We start from the raw sequence: 15,684 nt of genomic DNA on the forward strand, positions 1-15,684 counted from the left end.
CATTAAGAGGCTCTTGGAGATCGGTCAGATAACCACTCGTCCGAGAGGAAAATGAAGGACAGCGTAAGTCTAATCATAATCATTAATTTGGGGGGAAACATGACAACATCAAATTACAATGTCAGGTAACTGCTTATCCAAACGAGTTATGAGTCTGTATCTGGACAGCCGTGAGGTGGACCCCGCTCCCCTCCCTCCTCCCCACTCCCCTCAACAAACTTGCAGGCACATGAAATGATTCACCGCAGACGGTCAGAAGCCACTCAACGAGAGGGAAGTTTCTGCGATCATTGACGACGAGCCAGTAGGCTAAGCAAAAGTCAGTCTTATTCAGACCATCTATATTTATCATATATTCACGAGTAAGAAGAAGACAACGGCTTAATTTGTATGCGTTTACGCAAACAATATGGAAATTATAAGGCAGTGTAATTTACCTATGGCATCATTAATATTCTGTATGGATAAACAGTGGATTTCGATGCGCCATCACGTTGGATTATAAGGTGAGCTAACATTTAGCGTTTTAACTAACCTACTTAATTGATTGATAAATAGGCTAAACCTGTTTACATTTATTTTCTTTCTTTTTTTCAATATTGACCATCTATGTTAGAACTGAAACGCATTTTAGTGTTGGTGGTCATGGTAAATGGCAAAAATGCAAAGACCTAGCCTATATGAAAACAGATATATACTATAATTTAAAGGAAAGATGTCTATTATTAGGCTTATGGCGAACATACAGCTATTATTTTGATAAGACGACTTAAAATGATCAGGGGAAACGATTTTAATGGGCCTTCTTCCGTTTGTGTATATTTAACGTCTATATTTGAACCTCTCAGACAACATTTGCTTTTCTATCCCGTTGGGCGCGTAACAACTGTTGAAACTTAGAAGGGGTTTGGGATGGCTAAATCAAGTGTCAGATCTATCGTGCGACACGTTATTTAAAGGTGCCCGTTTAAAGTGAGGCCACCTCGGCACGGTAGAGGTCGGCCTGTTCATGCACAGTCAAACAGTAGCATTCAACCTCGGCGCAGAGGGGTCACCAAGTCCTCCCTCCCTCCTCGACGACCCCATGGGACAGCTTTGATCTTGACACATATAAAGTTACAGACCCCTAATCGGTAAACTACGGAACCCTGGAGAGGTCATTGCAAGAAATGTTTTGGTGTAGAAAACACTCATTTACTAAATATCTGCGCACGTTTTACTAAATCCTGCCCGCGTTTTAGTAAATAGTGTGCTCATTTTACTAAATTTAGCTCTCATTTTAATTTTTGTATTTAGTAAAATGTGCGCTCGATTTAGTAAAATGTATGCACGATTTACTAAATTAAGTGCACAATATAATGAAATGAGACCACCATGTAGTCTAACAAGATGACTTTGTAGTAAAGCAAGCACACAATATAGGCCTACTAAATTGTGCACACAATCTAGTAAAATGAGCGCACAATTTACTAAAATGAGCGCACATTCTCTCGATATACAAAAATATCTTGCAATGACACCTCCTGGGCTCTGTAGTAAACTTTTGGCATAGGGTTATCTAAGCTGGGGAAACCGTGAAATTAATGCTAGTGGTTTAGAAACAAAGCTTTGATACCGTCACACCTAGACATCACTGGCAGCATTAACCCTCCAGATATGATTATGTGCCAACTCAGCAAAATTAATACAAGGCCTATTTATAAACCAAATTCATTCATCCGAATATACTGCCTAGAACAACCTTGGGGACTTCCAAGAGATTGGTCAAGTATTTTATGTTTTTTTATTTATACCCTGTCTTACAACCCTCTTTATCATCTAAGCCACAGTGGCGTAGAACATTGGAGGAATTTCATTAGGCGGTGAAGAAAATGTTTAGACTCCTAAAATATGTGGTGATTGCTTGACGCGCATACACTGCAGACACCCGCCGTCTTCAACATGACAGACATGCGTGAGGACAACACAGTACATCTCAAAATAAAACAAATAAGAATTAAATCATTTCAGCAGTCATCAGGAAGTTACTTTTTCTGTGATTCTTTTCAGTTAGTGAAATGAGATTGTAGCTTATTTCTTATTCATGACATTTCCCTCCACCTCACCCTTTTGTTCCTTTCCCCTCCACTAAAATGTTCACATTTTTCTCTGCTTAAAAACATTTTCAGACTCACTGTGGAGCCGTCACTGCCCTTTACTATTGGTGTGCTGGCCAACTTTACCTGGTCACCCAGACAGGAAAAGGAACTAAATAAACGGGCGATGTTTTTCATTGGGAGAGACAGTTGAAGACATCGGGACAAAATCACATTTTCCAGGAGAGCTGATCAGAAGGAAGGCTACTGAGACAGAGGCGGGACTAGTGGCTGCCGAAGCTCCAGGTGTCATGGAGCTCCCGTCCTCCCCCTCTCCATCGTCCACCTTCTCGCTCCTCAACCTGTCCCTCCCCTCCACCTCTCCATCGCTCTCTCCATCCCCAAGCACGGCCTCCACTGCTCTCTTCTGCTTCCTGCTCTCCCTCCTGTCCCTGCTGGGGATTGTGGGTAATCTCTACACCATTGGACTGCTCTTGCATCGCCGCAGGGGAGGCCGACGGAGGCCGCTGGGGGGGCCGTGTATGGCATGTCTGGGTCACTCCTGTCTGAGCTCCGCGTCCTCTTCCCCCTCCATCTCTCCCTCTTCCTCTCCCAATACCTCTTCCTCCTCCTCTTCCTCATCCTCCCTCCACATCCAGGTGTTGAGCCTGGCCCTTGCTGACCTGCTGTACCTGTCCACCGCGCCCTTCATCGTGTACGACAGCCTGACGTCCAACTGGGCGTTCGGCGAGGTGGGTTGCCGGCTCCTGTTCAGCCTGGACCTGCTCACCATGCACGCCAGCATCTTCACACTGACCGCCATGAGCATGGACCGCTATCGGGCCGTGGCCCACCCGCTGGCGGCATCCGTCTCTCCCTCCTCGGGCCTGCTGCGTGTGGTGCTGGCCTGGGGCATCGCCGTGGCGCTCAGCCTGCCCATGATGATCACAATGCACCTGGAAGACAGCGGGACCCAGATGTTGTGCTTGCCAGCGTGGGATGACCAGAGCTCCCGGATCTACCTGAGTGTGCTCTTCTGCACCAGCATCCTGGCACCAGGGCTGGCCATCGGGGGGCTTTACGCTGCGCTGGGCCGCCTCTACTGGAGGTCCCAGAGCCAGGCTGCATGGAGCTCCAGCGGCAGTTACACGCCGCGGGCCCCGCGGCCCAAGGTACTGCTGCTGATCCTGGGCATCGTGCTGGCCTTCTGGGCCTGCTTCCTGCCCTTCTGGGTCTGGCAGCTGCTGCCCCTCTACCGGCCCGACTTCCTGCCATCGGTGCCGACCAGCACTCAGGTCACGGTCAACCGCATCCTCACAGGGCTAACCTTCGGGAACTCGTGCGTGAACCCGTTCTTCTACACGCTCCTCACGGGCAAGCGCAGGAGAAACAGGCAGACCATCAGCTCTAACGCCCCCCTGTGTCAGAAGACCAGTTCCATACGCTAACACACAGCAGAACAGTTCCATGCAGAACAGACCAGATGTTAACACAAAACAGGCAAGCTCTATTCTCTGACAGACCAGACCAGCTTCATACACTAAAGCAGAATACTAGCTTCACATGTTAACACAGAGCGTACAAGTGACACATCCTAACACAGTATGGCCCTGCTCCATATGCAAACAGACCATGGACTAGCTACATACACAAACACAGAACAGACTATTTACACACAATAGCTAAACACCGAACAGCCTATGTAAACTATACTACAACCAAATGAACTAGGTCTACATGCTAACACAGAATGAACCAGCACTTTAATAATACAAAATGGACCAGATATGTTGAACAGGACAGCACCTAATGTTGCAGTGGATTAGCTTTACACCTTAATCGATCACACCTGGGCCATCTTCACTAACACCAGATGGACTTGTCTTGCTCCATACACTTCTGCAGACTGGACCAGTGCCTTATGCTAACACAAAGTACACCAGCTTCTGCAGATGCTGAGTAGAATGTTCAGTAACAGTAATGGCCATCGCTGGCTGTGCAGCACTGCACTGTTGCCTACTAAAACAGCAAACCCACAATCAGTGTTGAGAGCTGCATGCCACCGAGCACCTAGGGACAAAAGATAAGCTGAGCTCTCAGTGTACCTACAGTGTGTGTAAGTGCCTGAGCTGAAACCACAACATCTGTACATGGTTACTCGTGGTGCTAACAGATTCTTCTCAGCAGACTCTCCTTTACATGTGCCTGGAAATAAAAACTCCATGGAGCCTCTTGTGTGCGGTTATTCTTCAAGACGTGAGAAATACCTCACGAAAGATCCAGGCAAAACCACACAGTCACCCAGACGGATCTATGCCAAGTCTGGTTTGATGTGTTTTAGGGCTGTTCTGATGTTTGCACTGTATTGCCCTCTAGCACCTCTCACCTGTGATCAACCAACCATTCTGACAAGGACTGGCAATACCTGCAGCACCATGACAACAGAAACAATACCTGCAGCACCATGACAACAGAAACAATACCGGCAGCACCATGACAACAGAAACAATACCTGCAGGACCATATCAACAGAAACAGGCATAAGTCAAACAGTCCGAATGCTTGCAAACTGCATAGCCATAGTATTTTAACCAGAGCACTTATTTTGTTATGTTGTTATGAGCTTGTATTTTCTCAGAGGACAAATCATTTTATGATGTGCTACAGAATGCTTTAAGTCGTTGAAAATATTATGAAGTTGAAACACATAAAAAAAACTTTTATAAAAGATGAAGTTAAACCTCACCTTGTTGAAAAGTTCAGTTTAAAATATATTTCTAGGCTGCTTTGTAAATTCTAAGATGCTGTTGTTTTTGTGTGTACGCGAGCATGTGCTTGTGCATTTGTGTGTGTGTGAGGGTAATCCCCATGTCTTTGCAGTGGTCTTCTTCCGTAGATTGAACACAGATGTTTGTTCGCACACTCTGGATAACACATGAAGAGAAAGCTGAATGCCTCAGAAAAAGATTAATGTTATCATGCCCCAAAAATGGCCACTCACCCTAGGTGAATGAAGATGAGCGTGCACATTATTATTTGACAGACTCTACTAATCAGAGTGCAATGGTGAAGTACTAGCGAGGAATGGTGCTTCTTTGAAGGACTGCTAAAAATGGACATGTCTACAACAACGAAGCCATGTATCTTTTGTGCAATTTTATGAATAATCGAGTACCAGAAAGTGTTTATTACTGTATTATTCATGTACCTTATATCTTAATGCTGTCTCCACAAAGCTTTTCAATCTTTGAAATGAGAAGAATGTTTAAGTTGTAATATCTGCATGGATTTCACTTGTTTGTTCACTTATTTGTTTTCATAAGCCATGCAATGTGCTGCATGTTTGTGAGTTTGATGTGCACGTCCATTTAATAAAAGACTAGTAAAGGCAGCGTGGTATCACATGGGCTTCAGGCCGTCTGGGGGCCTCTGGACGGGCAGAGGTGCAAAGAGCTCAAACTTGAAGACTGAATGATACAGCAGAGAGGCGAGATTACAAGAGTGGACACCGCTGCTTATGACTCTAACAGATGAGTGTGAGTGTGTGTGTGAGAGGCAGAGGTGTGTGTGTGTCATAGAAAAGGGGGTGGAGACACAACTGAGGAGAGTGAGTTTCGACGCTATTGTAGGCTCAAGACTATTTTATTTATTATCTAGATATGAAGAATCAGACTTTGGTGAATATGCGTGTATGTACCTGGCGCATATTGAGGGATATTCACACTGTTCACATCTTCTTTACCAACAAGCATGCATACTATATCAAGTTCCTATGTATAAGTTTCACTCTATCCCTGCCATGTGCATGCATGTGTGTGGTTCCAGACAGCCAATGGCACAAGAGTGTATAAAACCTGTCATGTCATGGGTTCAGCAGTATGTGTGTGTGTGTGTGTGCGTGTGTGTGTAAGGCTTACATATGCAGCTGTCATGTTGCGTATATCTGTCCGTCTGTGTGTGTGTGTGTGTGCCTATCCAGGGTGGCGGTGTGTGTCTCTTGTCTGTGTGTCTAAATGGCGTCCCTGTAGAGTGTTAGGTAGCCTGCTGGTCTCTGACGCACATGAGCAAATATTGTTGTTTGACAGGGAGGAGTGAAGATGGGGGGGGCTCCTGTCTGTACGAGCGTCTCTGACGAACAGGACCAGATCAATCTATCACCCGAACCTCACAGGCCAACTCTAAGGACAAACCCAGATGACCGCACTAACAATGAGATTTTTCACCATCTAAAACCTCATAGTTGAACACATAACTTAATACCACCTCCTCACAGACAGACATACAGGCAGACATACATACACACACACACACACACACATAGCTGGATGATACACAGAATGTGTGGAAATAATTACCATTACCTTTGGAAAAAAAACATCAGACACAAAAAGTGAAAAAGGTTCCAATAAAGTCACTCATCTGTCTGGCTTTTGCTTGTGCATTACTGTCATGATGACGTGGACAGCCTTGGTTGTGGAGCATGTGGAGAATAGACATCTGAGAAGACGTCTGCTTCCTCAGTTTTATATCTTCTGATGGAGGCAACAGCAGCCTCCCAGCTGTTCAGAGGTGAGGTGGTAGGACCAGCAGGCATGGTGGCCCTGTACTAGGCAGGCGCTGAGCTTAGCGGAGCTGAGCTCGGAGACCGCATGCCGCATGTGTTTCCATTTACCCCGGGGCACAACAGAGCATGTCCAAAATGCATGACTTTGTGAAGCGCATAACACATTTTTGAGTCCTGGCGGCAGATCCAGGACCAGTTGTTATTATGAGCCCCCTTCAACCCCACACACACACAACCCTAACCACTGGCCATGACACTGAACCCCTCCTCAGAAGGAGCCAGAGACCTATGGCAGAACTTTCTGGATGAGATTAACACCCTGCTCTTCAAACAGTCGTCCCACTACCAGAACTCCACTAAGAAAATCCCCAGAAGATACTCTCGGCCCAAGTGAAAACAATGCGGTCCGTTCTACACAACTGACCATTTTCATGTTAGCTCAGCATGGTCGCATCTAGAGCATACTTGGAAGATACGTCAGTAATTTAGTACAGCGTCTTGGCGCATAACGTTTAGCAGCCTCTCTTGGAAACCACAAGGCGGTTAACAGTTCCTCGGCTCTGTGTGGGAGTGGGGTCTTAAATATTGGAAATGTATTGCTATATTATTACCCAGCATTAAACGATCCGGAGACCTCCAGCGGCCTGCTCGAATGATTGAGTGTCTGATAAACTTCAAACATGTGTGTTTACCCTGCTAAGCCAAACAGTGGAAAATATTGCCCTGGAGAAGGGCGCTTCATCCATATACTGTCAGTTTGCGGTGGTGGTTACTGTACCAGCCGTCAGCGGCGCAGTGGCCCTCTCCAACAATAACCCAGACGCCGCTCAGCACAAACTTTTCATTTTGTCCCCAGTTGCAGACGTGGACGTTCTCTGGGGGGAGATCACGGAGGGGAGGGGGTGGGGACGGGGTGGAGCGGCTTCGTTTATTTGGCCCGTCGTTTTGTGTTACCTGTGTGTTTCATAAACTGCACGTGTCCCCTTCCAGGAATTGAGAGCGTCTTTCCATCCGTCAGCCACAACTCCCCCACCCCCACCCCTTCCGAACTGTCTTTACCCCCGCCCAAACATGTCCACTCACACTCCGCCACCCGCCCCAGCCCGCCGGCCCTCAGCAGCAGTGTTTGCGGCTGAGGCAGGTGCCCCTCCCAAGGGCAGCCTGCTCAGGAAAGTCCCCTGCTGGGCAGACGAGACTGGGCCGTGGACTGGGCCAAGCTCCTGCTGGGAGCGTATGAGAGGCTCCCTTTCTCTCAGACACGCACAAAAAAGATCCCCCTCGTCCGCCTGCCCCCCCCCCCCCCTCTCTCGTCCGCCCTGCTCCAGAATCCAATCTCTCCATCTGTTTTTCCTCACTCAATCTCTCTCTCTCGCTCTCCTCTTTCCTCTCTGAACTCACCCTATTTGACTTCACAGCATTTCTTGATCCGAAACGACAGTTCTGCTAACATCTCTACAAATGATACCATTACAGTGCTAACACTGGCATTTTAATACTATATGAAATAGATGACTCAGCTTTTCAAAAACCCTTCAAGTTCATTTCAACTCCATCTGAACTTAACATGGTAGCCAACTGCAGTGTAGGTACCAGTGAGTAAGCGTGAGTGTTCAGTTGGACCCATCTCTGTCTGTCTGGTCACCTTGTACAATCATTTGCATCTACACACGCCACATGTGAGTGTGTGTGTTTTGTTTTTTTTGTTATCGCAAGCTCCCTCAAACACAAACCGTAACTGTATTTATAGTCCCTTTTACTGCTGTGGGTGAGATTAACGCCGGCTCTCCAGGCCAGTGTTGTGGCTCCATGCAAATCTCGCAGGGGCAAGTGAAACTCCGCTCTGAGAAAGTCCCCTCCCTGCCCGTAAGGGCTGGGCGGGACGGCAAACAGTCGATCACTCGGACCAGACAAGCGTGTCTTTGTGGAGATGGAGGCCCCGGGGCCGCCCAGCAGCCATCCGCGGCGCGCCGGCCCCTGCCTTTACACCGTCTTGTCAGCCGCCGAGATCAGGCGAGAGCCTGGCTTGGGGGGCCACAGGGGCCGGAGGTTACATAAACGGACATGCGTAACGCAGTTCACACACACGCTCCTGCCCAGAGGACTGTAAATATACCGTGTCTGCACCTCTCCCCGGCTGTCTGTCTCTCGCTCTACCTCCGTCCCACTCTCTCTCTCTCCTTCACTCGTTCAGCTAGTCAGTCAGAGTCAGACAGGCATAATGGTCAGTCAGTTACACAGGGGTTATGGTAAGTCAGGGGTGTTAAAGCACAGATGACCTCCTCATGGGTGGATTATGAACTTTCGGGCCCCTGGACCCAGATGTATTAAGGGCCCCCCCACTAATTATCGTATATGTGGGAGGGGGGGTTTGGGGGTCCTCCCCCAGAAAATTTTGAATTTGTTTAATGTGATTTCCTGTATTCTGGTGCATGTTGGGGATGGCCAATACTAAATTCAATCAGATTCATAGCCTACATCCTGATTTGTTAGATAGATAGATAGATAGATAGATAGATAGATAGAAGGCTTGGGCTTCAGGGCCCCCTGACCTCTTAGGCCCCTGGGCCTGGGCCCGGTAGGCCCGTGCAGTAATCCATCCCTAGACCTCCTACTCTAAGCCACTTAGTACGAATTTATTGAAAAGTGCTATATAAATAAATGTTATTATTATTATTATTATTATTATTTAGAGCCCAGTGTTTGACTGCCCTGTGAGGTACACAGTGCAAAGCCTTGCCTACAAAGCAGACACCAAGAAGTCAAAGAAACTGGAAATCTTTAACAAGAAATGACATTTTGGGTACATGCTTCATTTCATGTTTTCACTGAAAATCAGTGGAATGATTCCACATCTTTGTTGCATTACTGCAATAGAGATATTAATGTACCACTGTGCTAACCTATGCCAATGTGCTAACCTGTGCCAATGAGCTAACCTGTGCCAATGAGCCAATGTGCTAACCTGTGCCAATGAGCTAACCTGTGCCAATGAGCTAACATGTGCCAATGTGCTAACCTGTGCCAATGTGCTAACCTGTGCCAATACAGAGTTAAGCTTCAAGCCCCATATTACTAAAGTTACCAAGACAGCTTATTGCCACCTGAGAAACATTGCCAAATTGTGGCCTTTTTTAACACAACAAGATGCAGAGAAATTAATCCATGCCTTTATTAGACTAGAATAGGTTAGACTACTGAAATGCACTTTTTATGGTCTCCCCAAAAAGCATATAAAGAAATTGGAACTCATACAGAACTCTGCTGCTAGAATTTTAACTAAGACGAGGAGCACATATCCCTGTGTTAGCTGAACTGCACTGGCTCCCTGTTTCCTATGGAATTGATTGAAAGGTTCTGTTAATGACTTACAAAGCTCTAAATGGCATAGCACCTTCATATATCTCTGAGCTTTTAATATATTATCAACCACAAAGGAACCTTAGATCTTCCAAGATCTAAGATCTAATATTTTAAAGGAAGTTCCATGGCTGGTTTTCTCGGTAGCGACTCGACATCTATGCTGTATAGCTATGCGAATAACAATTCGCCTATTACTAGTTTGTTTACCATCAAATTGGCTTCGTAAAGGCAAAAATCTTGCATAGTGTACCTTTAATTGTGCCCAAAGTGTGCCACAAACAAAGCAGAGAAGCTGTTTTTATCCATTATGCACCGAAGCTATGGAACACCCTGCCTCTGTACATCAAACAGGCACATTCTGTAAACATCTTTTAAAAAGACCTGAAAACATACCGGTACCTGTATATGAGATCTTTTAGTTAACTAACTTTTATCTTGTAACCTATTTCTTCACATTAATTCACATTCTACTGTTGCTATTTACAGGGTCTACCTATTTTCATTGCATTAATTGAAATGTGTGTGTTCTAAATCTCTAATGTTTTATTTATTGATTTGTTTGTTTGTTTTATTACAACTTTCTCTATTATTGTGTTAAATGCTCCCAATTTAAATCACTTTGAGCTGCATTCTGTGTATGAAAGGTGCTATACAAATAAGACTTATTATTATTATTATTTTTATTATTACAATGTGCTAACCTGTACCAATGAGCCAACCTGTAACAATGTGCTAACCTGTGGAAATGTCCTCAGCTGCACACATCTGTTCTCTTTCTACAAGGGATTTATATCCTATGATGCTGAAAAGAAATACTCCACTATTATAAGTGGGTACTCATACAAACACATGCACACACAAACAGACACACACACACACGCATGCACAATCAGACAGACACACGCACACACACTCAGACAAGACAGGCAGACACACACAAAGACAAGCAAATGCACACACACACACAGAGACAGACAGACAGACACACACACACACACACAAATGTGCATACACACACACACACACACACACACACACACATCACAACTTTCCCCTGACTGTGGAGCCACCTGCTGGTGGGAACTCAGTCTCTCATCCAGGAAGTCATTGCTCTCTAACTGATGTTCATGGTAAAGAGATGAACCGTATATTCTTTGTAATGTGAAGAACAAGACATTTTATGTACCAGGACTGATCCCCGCAGCAGGTTCAGCCTGGGCTGGGCAGCGGTAAGCACTGTTGAAATATAGACATACATACAGTTAAAAACAATTGGTCATTGGCAAAGTTGAATTTACACACAAGTTGAATAACATACACAGAGTGAATATTAACATGCATATACACACACACACCTTTCTCTTCCAGCAGTTTCTGACATGACACGGGTTAGACAAGCCATGGATGAAGGAACAACTAGGAGAGAAAATAGATTACTGAGGGGATCACCAAATCACTAAAGACTAAAAATGAACTGTGTATCACAGCTTGTGGAAACAGAGCATCCTAATTCAGTTTCCTGCTGTACGATGTCTGGGAATGACAATGTAAAGGTGTGAGTTATAAAGGTGTGAGATATAAAGGTGTGAGTTATAAAGGTGTGAGGTGTAAAGGTGTGAGTTATAAAGGTGTGAGGTGTAAAGGTGTGAGGTGTAAAGTTGTGAGTTATAAAGGTGTGAGGTGTGAGTTATAAAGGTGTGAGGTGTAAAGGTGTGAGATATAAAGGTGTGAGTTATAAAGGTGTGAGGTGTAAAGGTGTGAAGTGTAAAGGTGTGAGTTATAAAGGTGTGAGGTGTAAAGGTGTGAGATATAAAGGTGTGAGGTGTAAAGGTGTGAGTTATAAAGGTATGAGGTGTAAAGGTGTGAGGTGTAAAGGTGTGAGTTATAAAGGTGTGAGGTGTGAGTTATAAAGGTGTGAGGTGTAAAGGTGTGAGATATAAAGGTGTGAGTTATAAAGGTGTGAGGTGTAAAGGTGCGAGTTATAAAGGTGTGAGTTATAAAGGTGTGAGGTGTAAAGGTGTGAGGTGTAAAGGTGTGAGTTATAAAGGTGTGAGGTGTAAAGGTGTGAGGTGTAAAGGTGTGAGGTGTAAAGTATCAGCATTTGCTTTACCTCGGCGGAGCAGCTCGTGTATGAAGGCCGCAGCCAGCGTGACAGCTATGACAAGAGCCACGCCCACCAGGATAACCATGAGTAGAGAGGTGTCTGCTACTAACACATAAACCACACCTGTATCATGTTTCACGGACTTGTCTTTCTCTAATTCTAACCAATTGTGTAACATGCTTTGCATATTTTTTTATTTCACCTAAAAAATATAAAATATCTCCAGATTTGCCTATATTAGCTCAGTTGTGAGTTCATTGCATGCAAACCAGTGTATTCTAAACTGCTGTGTTGTGTGTCAGGGGCGCCTGCAGGAATTAATGCTATGGTACGCACACCCGACCCGACCCGACCCGACCGCAAAAAAAATAAAAAATACGCGTGGACAATATTTGTCCGTTTCCCGGTTTAGCCGTGCATTGGTCAGCACAAAATTAGCCTACATAGCATAACAACATCCACATGCAATAATACAACAACGTCTACTATGACCTATTCATTTGGACAACTTGATACAGCCCTATACAGGCTAAAGTTACCTTTTTTTGTTCTTGACGTCTGGCTTTAAACAGCTAAACAACAAGTGTTCTGACAAGCACACCAATTCCCTACCTTGTTCTTGCCCATCTGGAATAAATCCTCTAGCTTTGCTGCCTCCATACTTTCTGTTGTTTAAACTTGTGATCCATCATGAGTATTGAATTAGTGAATTAGCTCAACATTGTGGGCTAATAACCATATATATATAGATAGCCGAGTAAAATAAAACAAGTAGCCTACGGCCTGCATGCGTATGTGTCTCCTGCTCAAACAAAATGTGTGCGCGTTAATTTTGATAAGTGTTCACTAAGTTACGTAATAGAAAATTGTAAATAGCCTGATGGCAGCTAATGGGGTACTGTGCATAGTTGGGAAGGTATGGTGGGCCAATTTGGTGTGAATACACATTACACACACACAGGGAAATTTTCTCTCGTTGTTGAGCCTGATGGTACGCACAGTGCGTACGGACGTACACCTGCAGGCGCGCCTGTTGTGTGTGTGTGTGTGTGTGTGTGTTGCCCTATTAAACTCAGAATGAGATTGCAGAAGCAGACAGGTCTGGGGTGAAGGCTATCGTTCCCCTGCTTGTCTGGAGTGATATGTAGAACAGAACTAATGGAACACAAGTGCACAGGCTAGCTGCATCATGCTTCTGCTTATTTTTCTACTTCAAGTGCTTCTCAAAAGGTTAATCCCCAACAACATACTATTCTACATTATGCACATGCTGTGTTGCATTGCACAGCATGGCTCTCTATAACGTTAATTTCTCTGAATGAACAGTAACAGGTTTGTATATAGAGAATGAGGTAGCTAAATCATAAAGGTTTGCAGGTATTCTCTTGACATTGTGACAGTGGCAGTGGCAGATGTACTGCGTACCGTCTGTGGTGACATGAATCTCTGGGCTGGACAGCTGGGCTCTCCCTGAGGCCACCGTGCAGCTGTACCTGCCCGAGTGACACCTGCGTGCCTGGTTCACGGTCACCACGGAGCGAGCGGAGCTGGAGAGGAGAGGCTGGCCGTTCCTGAAGAAGGTGAACGTCACCTGAGCGCGTCTGGAGCTGTTCTCAGGCTTCAGGCTCTCTCGCTCGCTCACCTGGGCGTTGCAGGTAATGCGGAATGGCTCGTTCTGCTTTAGAACCACCCCAGGGCTCAGAGATAGGGTCACACGGCTGAAGAAATCTGCGGAGACAAACACCATGCTAATGTGTGTCTTCAGTTGGATGGCAGTGGCCATTACAGTTCCACTGTGACTCTTGACACCCAAGCACTGGGCAGTGACCTCACCCATAGTGACTAGTACGTATGCACACAAACTATTTACATCTCTATATCATAAACTGCATGGGACCCACCTGTCACCCATTCTTGCCAAATCAAAGCCAAGTCCACACCACCTATCCGAGTTGTGACTTTTGACTCATTTAATGCATGACAGCAGTTGCAATGCATTATTAACATTATTAACAGTATGACAGACACACAAACTAGCAGATTTGCTTCAGGGGGTATGAGACGGTTCAGATTGTGGTGCTTGTGTGAGCTACACTTTTGTCACTTGGTGGTCAAAGAGGTTCACTAATTATTACTCCATGTATCTGCTTATTATGAGACCACAATACTCTGTAGTGAGATCAGCCTATTTGGCATAATGATTATAGAGACACCGTTAAAACCATCCCCACACACTCACTTGTGATATTGAGGTAGACTGAGTCACTGTACTCTGTGTAGAAGGTGGGCGAGCCCCTGCCCGCTTTGCACCAGTACCGGCCCGTGTCTGAGAGTGCGGAGCGCCACAGCCTGAACACCGCCTCCCCTCCTCCCCCATCCCAGATCTGCCCCAGTGGGGGTGCACTCCGAGAGCCATGGTACCAGAGGTACTTCCAGCCGCGGTGCTGATGCAATCCACACCGCAGGAGGACGGTATCCTCGGAGTACGCTCTTCCATCTGTAGGACTCACTGTCAGTGTGGGCTTCAGGAGGATGTCTGTGTGAGACAGCAAGCAGATGCATGTTTGCGAACCTTAAAGGCCCTTTAGGTTGAGGTTTCACTCAGGATACTAATTCCAGGTGGATCTACGACTTGTTTGTATCTACCATGAATTTCTATTAGATGCTCTCCACAGGACTTAGGAGAGAAATCTGATAAAATAAATATAATAAATAAATAAATAAAATTATTTCTTAAGGTGATTTTCTTTCATGTTCTTACCTTCCACAGTCACTTGTACATCCTCACTTTCCCTCTGCTCACCCTGAGGTAGAGTTACTACACACTTGTACTTTCCAGACTGTTCTGTGGTGACATCTTCTATAAGAAAACTGTGAGTCTTGCCCTGGATTTGTGTTGTGGTGGACACCCTGATGTTATCCCTCCATATGCCATAGGCCAGCTGAGGGGCCTCAGAGCCATCTGTGATAACCCTGCAGGTTAAAATGAGTGTTTCTCCCACAACCAGTTCATTTCCTGGGTTGGCTGACAACAACACTGAAGACACCTGAGCAGATGCTATACACACACACACACACACACACACACACACGTCAAGCCAAGGAGGTCAGTGTCAGTTCTGTTGTTAGAACTCAAGCAAAAAGTGACCCTACTTACCATGGGAGAAACAGAGCAGTATAGCAGCCACTAGGCCTACTGCGTTGACAAGACATACTAACATAACTTTACAGTTATCATCACCATCTTATCACAAATGTGTCTAAAATGTTCTGTGGTAGCCATATTAACCTAAGAGATACCAAAAGTAGTCTATGTACAACAGACTGTAAAAATAGGTAGGCCTATCACTCATTACGCTGCTCTTCCGTTTTTTTTTCCGCACCGTTGCTAGGTTACTGGAACGCAGACGAGTCACGCCGCTTCGTCTGACATTTGGTTGATCCGAACCACCATGATGTGCGATGTTAACTCACGGACCATTTCAGCTAGTTAGATTAAACCAGAGAATGTCTAATAAGGGGAGAACCGCCACTCTCGGGAAACTTCCGGTTTCTGAACTGGTTGCAGTTCCCGTTCTGGT

General features: G+C 45.5%; 2 protein-coding genes across 5 annotated transcripts; one reads left to right on the top strand and one right to left on the bottom strand.

The window, feature by feature from the left end:
* The first annotated feature begins 450 nt into the window (after positions 1–450).
* Positions 451–5,350, top strand: LOC121721518 (urotensin-2 receptor). Its single transcript, XM_042108521.1, has 2 exons — positions 451–506; positions 2,169–5,350. Exon 2 carries the CDS (start codon positions 2,387–2,389, stop codon positions 3,521–3,523), a length of 1,137 nt encoding a protein of 378 aa, XP_041964455.1. The 5' UTR covers positions 451–506; positions 2,169–2,386; the 3' UTR covers positions 3,524–5,350.
* A 5,806-nt stretch (positions 5,351–11,156) lies between these two features.
* LOC121721517 (low affinity immunoglobulin gamma Fc region receptor II-b-like) lies at positions 11,157–15,624 on the bottom strand. Of its 4 annotated transcripts, none has more exons than XM_042108518.1 (7): positions 15,261–15,624; positions 14,865–15,076; positions 14,343–14,639; positions 13,529–13,831; positions 12,110–12,226; positions 11,355–11,415; positions 11,157–11,235 (listed from the first exon to the last, which is right to left on the bottom strand). In XM_042108518.1, the coding sequence occupies exons 1-7, from the start codon at positions 15,314–15,316 to the stop codon at positions 11,178–11,180; spliced, it is 1,104 nt and encodes a 367-aa protein (XP_041964452.1). In that variant the 5' UTR covers positions 15,317–15,624; the 3' UTR covers positions 11,157–11,177. The 4 variants fall into 4 exon arrangements, with proteins under 4 accessions (XP_041964452.1, XP_041964449.1, XP_041964450.1 ...); XM_042108515.1 differs by having other exon boundaries at positions 14,865–15,161; positions 15,261–15,619; XM_042108516.1 differs by having other exon boundaries at positions 12,110–12,208; positions 14,865–15,161; positions 15,261–15,618.
* Between the last annotated feature and the right edge of the window lie 60 nt (positions 15,625–15,684).

This window comes from Alosa sapidissima, chromosome 10, assembly GCF_018492685.1.
Source record: "Alosa sapidissima isolate fAloSap1 chromosome 10, fAloSap1.pri, whole genome shotgun sequence".
Taxonomy (NCBI): Eukaryota; Metazoa; Chordata; class Actinopteri; order Clupeiformes; family Clupeidae; genus Alosa; species Alosa sapidissima.